Here is a 9,159-nt window from a genome sequence, read left to right on the forward strand (position 1 = left end):
TGCTGGTGGTCACGCAGCGCAGGGCCGCCTCCAAAGCCTGGTTGGCCCGTTCGGCTTGTCCGTTGGACTGGGGGTGGTACCCAGAGGACAGGCTGACCGTGGCCCCAATCCCCTTGCAGAAGGCCTGCCACACCCTAGAAGTGAATTGGGGGCCACGGTCAGAGACCACGTCAAGGGGGATCCCATGGAGACGTACAACGTGGGAGACCAGGAGTTCAGCTGTTTCTGCAGCAGAAGGGAGTTTGGGGAGGGCGACAAAGTGGACCCCCTTGGAGAAGCGGTCCACAATGGTCAGGATGGTGTCGTTCCCCTGCGAGACGGGGAGGCCCGTCACAAAATCCAGGGCTACGTGAGACCAGGGTCGACTGGGGACGGGAAGGGGGTGCAGAAGGCCTGCTGGCGAGCGATGGGAGGCCTTGCTGCGGGCACAGACCGTGCAGGCGCCCACAAACTCCCGAACATCCTCTTGGAGGTTGGGCCACCAGAAGCGCCGCTGCACAAACTCCGCCGTCCGACGCACGCCAGGCTGGAGTCAACTAGTCGGCCCAAACCTATTCATTCGAAACAAGTGGCACACCCTGCATCGAAATGTCTCAGAAGGGGACATTGTTTGGGTGTGTGACCAGAATTCTTTGCGGGGACAGTACAAACTGGGCAAAGTGGTCAAGGCCAATCCTGATGCAAGAGGCATTGTCAGAGATGTTGATGTAAAAGTGTTCCAAAGTCATTGCATTCCAATGTTTAAAAATGTAAATGATTCTGTTAAATGTAAAACAGCTAAAGATGACAAGTCACATTCCACAGTTCTCCATAGAGCTGTGAGGCGTTTGGTAGTTCTATTGCCTGTTGAGGAGCAATGGTAAGGGTAAGATCTCTATAACAGTAAATATTTAGTTTGTCTTTTGTACATGGGGATCATCACAACAGTAGTTTGTGTGATCGAGTGGGAGGTGTAAAGCCAAACCCCTTGTTACTTGCTCGGCACTTTAGTGGTTCCTGGTGGTGGGTAAGCGTAATTGCAAGTAGGATAGGGTAAAGGTTTTGTAACGTCACCATGCAGAGGCGTGCTTTCCACACCTGCAAGGTATTTCCAATTATCCTCACTCCCAAGCCAGAAAGCAACGAAACCATACTCGAGGTGTTTGCTCGCAAGATCTGGAGGGACAGTTGGTTTTTCACCTAGTGGCGACTGGGCTGCCTGCTATTGTGATCTTGGGCTGTCTATCTGTAAACTAAGAAGTTACCCTGATGGAAAAATTATAATAAAAAAGGGGAAAAAAAGAGAAAACAGAAACCCAAACTGCTGCCTCTGAGTGAAATCCTATTCAACCTTCAATCTTGCAATTCCTTTTCAAGTTGGGAAAATAAGGGCAAATAAACCTGAGAGAAAAAGAAAAACCCTCACCTCAAAAAAAAGATTTGACAACAACAGATGATTTGTTCCAAGTTCTTACTGGAATTTCTGCAGATATGAACAATTGGCTTTTAATGGCAGAACAAGCAGCAAAATTGACTGTGTAGTGTGTTTAGCCCCCAGACCAATTCTCAGAATTACACCAAGCACGGTGCCTCCAGATTGTATTATTGCGCTAATGACAAAAATTAATCCTAATGATGCCTGTAGCAACTGGGATCAGGTTTTTCCACTAACTACTGCAGTGAAAAGAAAAACAATCTTTTCTAACAAGGTTGCAATTGGTAACTTCTCCTGCATAAAACCTACAGGTAAAGGGGACAGAATAGGCCAGTTAGAGGACTCCTAGTGTGCGACCACAATGGATTTGGACGGCACAAAACATCGTGTAGTGGTGCGCAGCGACATCTGGTGGTGGTGCACGGATGAAAGGCTGTTTGACACCCTACGTAAAGGACGCATGGGCTTATGCGCCTTAGTCACTTCACTAATGCCTGTTTCTGTATTTCCCATGTCTACCTCCGAGCTGGCAATCCAGTTCAGTCCAACTGCAGCAAGCCATTTGCACAGAGGCAAGAGATTCACATGGAAATCTGAGAACGATCCCACCTACATAGATGCTATTGGTATTCCAAGAGGTGTCCCTGATGAGTATAAATTAGCTAATCAGGTAGCAGCAGGGTTCGAAAATTTCCCATTGATTTCAGCACTATTTCCAGTAACCCCAATTAAGAATGTGGATAGGATCAACTATATCCACTACAAGTGCAACGATTAGGTAACTGGACACAAAGTGGGTTTGAAGCTGTTCATAGCCAGCTCTCTGCTACTTCCCTGTTAGCATTTCAGAATAGGATTGTGGTCGACATGCTGTTGGCTGAAAAGGGAGGAGTGTGCGCAATGTTTGGAGAACATTGCTGCACCTTCATTCCTAACAACACCGCCTCAGATGGAAGCCTCACCCAAGCCATAGAGGGCCTCCGGATCCTGAACGGAAAGATGAAAGATCACTCTGGAATTGACACCTCCATATGGGATAATTAAATGAATGTTTTTGGACAATACAAGATGTTGGTAACATCAGTGTTAACCTCCTTAGCATTTTTTTCTGCAATATTGACACTGTGTGGTTGCTGTTGTATCCCCTGCCTACGTTCTCTTGTTAATCGTTTAATCACCACAGCTATCTCACCAGTAACCACACAAATGGCCCAACTCTATCCTCTGCTCGACAAGGATGGTGATGAGAAAGAAGAGGAAGATGCTGAATACCACTGGCCAGATCTTTTCCCATACCCAATTGAATGTGATTTTGATTGCTGAAGACTAAATTGAATGTGATTTTGATTGCTGAAGACTAAATTGAATGTGATTTTAATTGCTAAAGTCTGACGATTTATTCCAATCTGCAAATGTTTTCAAACAGTAAAAAACCGGTTCTCGACAGGAGTAGCGAATTCTGATGCTTGATGAAGTACTGTGCAGAAAATGCTTGTCAAAATGTATACTATGGATGCTCAGTTCGTGATAAAGAGGAGGGAATGTTAGGTTCAAACTGCTCATATAACAATGCTGTAACTACTTATTATCACTCCTGACCAGAACCCTGTGACCTACTTTAGCTGATGTTCTATCACCTCAGGATAGCAGGAGACAACCTGACCATCCATCCCCCATTTTCTCATATGTTCCTTTTGTATACAGTGATCCCTCGCTATATCGCGTTTCATCTTTCACGGCTTCGCTGCTTCACGGATTTTTTTTGCGAGTCGTTCATTGCAGTTCTCAAATATAATCGAAAGTTGGCATATCCGTTTATAAAATCTTCTTGCTCAGAAAAAGAAAGAGCGCCAACAACTACCCATAACAATGTTCTTCTCTCGGAGAAAGACTCCTGCGCCTTCAGTAGAAACAGACGCTACAGCGGAGCGGAGTCAGGACGAAGAGGCACAGCTGGGACTGTGAAATACGCGAGTGACAATGTTTCCAACCTTGTATTACTATATTAAAATTATTGTTTTAAACAAATTTTGGGCTTTAAAACAGGTTTTGATTTTTGGTTTCATTCTATAGTACAGTATTGCATTGTAAAATAATAAAAAAAATAAAGCTGACTACTTCACGGATTTCACTTTTCGCGTGTTATTTTTGGAACGCAACTCCCGCGATAAACGAGGGATCACTGTATATCATGCTTGTTTTATCCTGTGACACTTATGCTTTATCATATGACGCTTACACTTACACTTATTGTAATCTTACATGTTCGTGTGCTAGTATAAAAATAAACTTCACCAGGGCCCACACTTGTAGACCACACTGCAGATGTGTGGTTGCCCTTGCAGCAAGTAAACTGAAGCTTCGGTCTCATTCCTGTACTGGCGTCTCTTCATTGGCTGCCCGTTAAATTTAGAATAATTTTTAAAACCTTTCTTCTGACCTACAAGGTCCTCAGAGGCCTAGCTCCATCCTAACTGGAGGAGCTAGTGACACCTTACCAGCCCAATAGACCGCTCCACTCTCAGAATGCTGATCAACACGTGGTTACCAGAGTCTCTAGGAGTAGAATGAGGGGCTGAGCATTTAGCTACCAGGCCCCCCTGCTATGGAACCAGCTCCCTGTCCAGGTACAGGAGGCTGACTCCATCTCTACTTTTAAGATCAGACTTAAAACCTACCTCTTTGAAAAAGCTTATTGTTACTAATCCTGCAGTTCCAGTTACTATCATAGACAGACAAACTATTATACTTAGGGGGCCATCTAATCATTAGGTTAACATCTTAGCTATGCTGTTATAGGCAAAGGCTGCCGGGGTACAGAAACATGATCACCTGACAGGCCTCTGTCACCCCACTGGGTCATGGTTTCCTCTCCTCTCCTCTCCTCTCCTCTCCTCTCCTCTCCTCTCCTCTCCTCCTCTCCTCTCCTCATCAAGTAGACTAGTTATGCTGATTCTTGTGTAGTTTTTCTGCCCCCCCCTTCTGTATTCATTTACAGGCATCGCCGCCTTCGGAGCTGTGTGATGACCTCCGGCCCCGCTGACCCACTCGGCCGGCGGCTTGCATAAATAGTGTATTTTTGTATATGTTTCTGTGCTTTGTGCCTCTCCTCTCCTCTCCTCTCCTCTCCTCTCCTCTCCTCTCTCTCCTCTCCTCTCCTCTCATCTCCTCTCCTCTCCTCTCTCTACCCAGCCGGCCATCAGCAGGAGGGTCTCCCTACATGAGCCTGGTCCTGCTCAAGGTTCTTCCTGTTAAAGGGGAGTTTTTCCTTGCCACTGTTGCTTGTCTGGGGTTAGGCCCTGGGATTCTGGAAAGCGCCTTGAAACAATTTTGATTGTAAAAGATGCTATATAAATAAAGATTGATTGATTGATTCCTCTGATTGCAACAGCATGGAAGAAAACTGATCACTTTCTCCCCAACACTCAGAGCAAAACCCCAAGAGACTTCAAACAGAACTATTTCCTGCTGATGTGTTTTCTGTCTGTACCTTCTGTTCTCAGTTAGTGCTGAGACGGAACCATATTTACTCAATAGATTTAAAAGGGTGTTTTTTAATTCCAATTTCAAAATGTATTTAGCAAATAGAACCAATTCAAGATACAAATATTACAGAGCTCTGAGCCAGTTCAAAACCCTAGAATAACAAAGTCAATTGTCAGGGTATGAAGTCTGACAACTTAACTATCCCTTGACCCAGTCTTTTATAGAAACACATAAGCAAAATATTGATGCTAATGTGGCAGCATGGAGTTCATGCACTGCCGATCACCTTAATTGTTCGGGCAGTTGCAGCTGTGGCGTTCCCCTTAAAAGGAGACTGTGCTGCACTGGCTGCTCTTGTTGTCGAGCTTTTGGGTGCCACGCCACAGTTTACTTGGTCCTCCTCATCTGATTGCTGTGCGGTCAGGCTGTGCTATCCCATGCGCACCTGGGTCTGCTGTCATCAGAGCTGGGGAGCCGTGGGTGTCTTTGGTTCGTCGGCTGTTTGGCCCTGCTAGCGGGAACGCTGTGGTGGCTCGGTGTGCGTCTCCATTTTAGAGATTTCTTTCCCTTACCTGACGGTACATAGCGGCTGCTTTTAGCCTCACCATATGGGGAATTGTCAGCAACCTAAAATTGCTTTCTCTCTTAACAGAAATTGTTACAGGTGCCGGCTCTAGTGCGCTTTCCTCCCGTTGCTGTTGGCCGGCTGCTGTTTTGCCCTCCGCATCGCGTTTATCGCGTATGCTCCCAGTTTTAAAGATAATTGATAAATCTTGAATATCAATTAATATCTGCACGTTGAGTGTGTGTGAATGGGTGTGTGAGAGTATTTTAGCAATTGTTGTTAGCGGATATCCGGAAATAAAGGTATTAATTTTGCACATTGGACCAGTCTCTTATCCTCATTAGAAAACACTTGTGCGGCCTTGATGATAATTCTCCAGGTGGAATTCCTGGGGTGGCGTTGTCGACTTAGAAAGGAGATATACCGAGCCCCATCTGGGCCCCGCCACACTAATCCAGTCTGATGTTGTCTTCTGATTGGATGACCTTGTCTTCTTCCAGTTCCAATGGATGCTGGCACAGTCCTTGTTCTCTGTTGTTTCCCAGATAGCCAGGTCAAAGTTCACATTCTTCTTGCAAAGGAACTTATCAACACCACTAAACTATGCTGTCCAGTTTTACGATGAGTGTTTAACACTTCCAGTCTGACTGTCTCCCCTGATTACAATTATCTAAACAACAGTCATGTCAAGGGAGGGTCAACTGACTACTTATCTTTACTTGCTAGAAGGGGTCAACTGATTGCTCATCGTTTTTACTCTTGCTAATGATTATATTATCCCTAACTTCTTAAAAGATACATCTCCTGGATGCACTGGGACACATCATCAGTGATGTATCCTGGGTTCATAGGGTGTTTTGGGTCTCACAACATCATACACCCTCGCCCAGGCGACCCAGCCGGGGTGATCAAGACCCGGCTTGTGTCCCAGTAGCAACCCACGGATCTGCCCTTTTCAGCCACAGCCACCTCGTGGCTTTCTCTGCAGCTTCACTTGCAGATTTAATGGCCCTCTTTTTGGCTGTCCCTGTAACTCCCAATCGGTCAGGGAGCGTCCTGCAAAGCCTAATCAGCCAACTTTTATGGGCTCTGCCCCTGCACTCCTCCACCAGCTCCTGATACTTGGCACGTTTCCTTTTGTTGGCTTCCTCAATCTGCTCTTCCCAGGGCACTGTAAGATCCAGCATGATCAGGTATTTCGAAGCCTCTGAGATGATGATCATGTCTGGCCGTAGAGATGTTGTTACGATGTGCTGGGGGAATATCAGTTGTTTTCCCAGGTCAACGTGCAGTTGCCAGTCAGGAGCTGTGTGGAGGAGTCCCGTTGTTATCTGTGGACCTGCACGAGGTCTCTCTCCAGCTTTTATGAAGGAGATTGCCTTCTTCAGAGCATGATGGTGTTTGGTGGTGCTAATGGCCAAGGCTATGCTCTCAGCCACTGCTTTGAGTACATGGTCGTGGCGCCAGCGATAGCGACCATCGGCCAGGGACTTTGGGCATCTGCTAAGGAGATGTTCCAGGGAGCCTCTTCCGGAGCAAAGGGAACAGGTGGGTGTCTCACACTTTCCCCACGCATGGAGGTTTGCTGGGCTGGGGAGGGCATTGTAGACTGCCGCCACAAGGAACCGGACGTGGTGGAAGTCTGCCTGCATGATGTTTGACCAGGTAACTTTGCGCTGTAACGCGCTCTCCCACCTTGTCCATGCCCCTTGCTGCGGGAGTCCCACTGCCCTACCCACTCGCTCTTCCTCCACGCCTGCTCGGACCTCCTCCTGAAGTAGGTGGTGTCTCTCTTTGCCCCGGGCAAGGCTGACTTGGGTCTTTGGGAAGTAACCCAAGCCTGTTCTTCCTGTTGCCACAGCCCCAACTAGTGCCTTTTGCCTTAGGCGTGCCACATCCACTGTCTTTTCTGCCTTCCACTTCCTTCCTAAACTAACTGTAACAGAAAACAGAAACATATACAAACAAGCAAACACAATTCTCTTCAATTCCCCCTTTTGGCCCAGCCTAAGCTAGGCCAATACTACAATTCACTGTCAGCTCCCTTTGATGTAATCAAGAATCCCCCCTGTGTAACCTAGGCAGATCTCTCCCACGTTGCCTTGAGATCCTTTTCCTTTCAGGTGGACAGCATGTGAGGTCCGCTCTGCAACTTTAAAGGGACCAGTCCACCTGGGCTCTGACCACTTTTGCTTGATGACTCTCAGGAGGACCCACTCAGCTGTGTGTGGAATTCCTGGATCCTCCCTGGATGTGGTTGCAGAATTGGCCTCTTGGGAGAAAACTGAGAGAGTTGCTTTTAGTTGATCAAAATAAGGTTTATATTTCAGAAAAGGTGCTGGGCTAGCCAATGGATTTTCTGCTCTTGGTCCCGGAAAGGGCACACCCCGCTCGAGCTCAAAGGGAGTGAATCCAGTTCAGTAACTAACAGGAGTTTACTGACATCAAGACTATTGGAAGCGCCTGTGTCCATTTCATTCCACTGTGAGCACAAATCTTGCCAATTTTGCTCAGTGTTTGATTCATTCTTTCTACCTTCCCTTGTGACTGTGGATGATAGACAGTACCAAATATATGTTTAAGGCCCAATGCCTTTTTTACTTCTTGTAAATCTTTAATTTTAAAATGAGTTCCATTATCAGACCTAATTCGTTTGGGGAAACCATGTGTCAATATAAGTAGATTGAACCAAAATTTAATAACACTTTTTGCATCTTCTGCTTTTACCGGAACTGCCTCTGGCCAGCCAGTGTATGCATCCACTGCCACCAAGAGGCATCAGAACCCAATGACTCTGTCTATCATGTCAGTAAAATCTATAATTATTTCTTGCCCTGCCATGGAAACTTGCCCTCATGTGGTCGAATTGTTGATTTTACATTAAAGTGTGTGCATATTGAACATTCTCTGATATAATTCTCTACAATGGCTGGCGAAAATGGATGCCACCAATGTGTTAAATACAGTGCCTTGCAAAAGTATTCGGCCCCCTTGAACCTTGCAACCTTTCGCCACATTTCAGGCTTCAAACATAAAGATATAAAATTTTAATTTTTTGTCAAGAAACAAAAACAAGTGGGACACAATCGTGAAGTGGAACGAAATTTATTGAATAATTTAAACTTTTTTAACAAATAAAAAACTGAAAAGTGGGGCGTGCAATATTATTCGGCCCCCTTGCGTTAATACTTTGTAGCGCCACCTTTGCTCCAATTACAGCTGCAAGTCGCTTGGGGTATGTTTCTATCAGTTTTGCACATCGAGAGACTGAAATTCTTGCCCATTCTTCCTTGCAAAACAGCTCGAGCTCAGTGAGGTTGGATGGAGAGCGTTTGTGAACAGCAGTCTTCAGCTCTTTCCACAGATTCTCGATTGGATTCAGGTCTGGACTTTGACTTGGCCATTCTAACACCTGGATACGTTTATTTGTGAACCACTCCATTGTAGATTTGGCTTTATGTTTTGGATCATTGTCCTGTTGGAAGATAAATCTCCGTCCCAGTCTCAGGTCTTGTGCAGACTCCAACAGGTTTTCTTCCAGAATGGTCCTGTTTTTGGCTCCATCCATCTTCCCATCAATTTTAACCATCTTCCCTGTCCCTGCTGAAGAAAAGCAGGCCCAAACCATGATGCTGCCACCACCATGTTTGACAGTGGGGATGGTGTGTTCAGGGTGATGAGCTGTGTTGCTTTT

The 9,159-nt window shown here is 46.0% G+C and overlaps 1 protein-coding gene and 1 long non-coding RNA gene across 2 annotated transcripts; one reads left to right on the top strand and one right to left on the bottom strand.

The window, feature by feature from the left end:
- Window positions 1-3,115: 3,115 nt before the first annotated feature.
- LOC130535274 (uncharacterized) lies at window positions 3,116-3,545 on the top strand. The gene is made up of 2 exons (XR_008953081.1): window positions 3,116-3,460; window positions 3,493-3,545. It is a non-coding gene; the product is annotated as an uncharacterized LOC130535274 (long non-coding RNA).
- Window positions 3,546-6,280: 2,735 nt separating this feature from the next.
- On the bottom strand, window positions 6,281-7,938 carry LOC130535346 (uncharacterized). The gene is made up of 2 exons (XM_057050333.1): window positions 7,895-7,938; window positions 6,281-7,388 (listed from the first exon to the last, which is right to left on the bottom strand). The coding sequence occupies exons 1-2, from the start codon at window positions 7,936-7,938 to the stop codon at window positions 6,374-6,376; spliced, it is 1,059 nt and encodes a 352-aa protein (XP_056906313.1). The 3' UTR covers window positions 6,281-6,373.
- Between the last annotated feature and the right edge of the window lie 1,221 nt (window positions 7,939-9,159).

The sequence above is a fragment of the Takifugu flavidus genome, chromosome 12 (assembly GCF_003711565.1).
Source record: "Takifugu flavidus isolate HTHZ2018 chromosome 12, ASM371156v2, whole genome shotgun sequence".
NCBI classification, from domain to species: domain Eukaryota; kingdom Metazoa; phylum Chordata; class Actinopteri; order Tetraodontiformes; family Tetraodontidae; genus Takifugu; species Takifugu flavidus.

Coding starts and splice junctions, on each gene's coding strand:
- LOC130535346 (XM_057050333.1), bottom strand. CDS start 7,938: ATGGACACAGGCGCTTCCAATAGTCTTGATGTCAGTAAACTCCT. Junction 7,389..7,894: donor CTTGATGTCAGTAAACTCCT/GTTAGTTACTGA, acceptor TAGTTTAGGAAG/GAAGTGGAAGGCAGAAAAGA.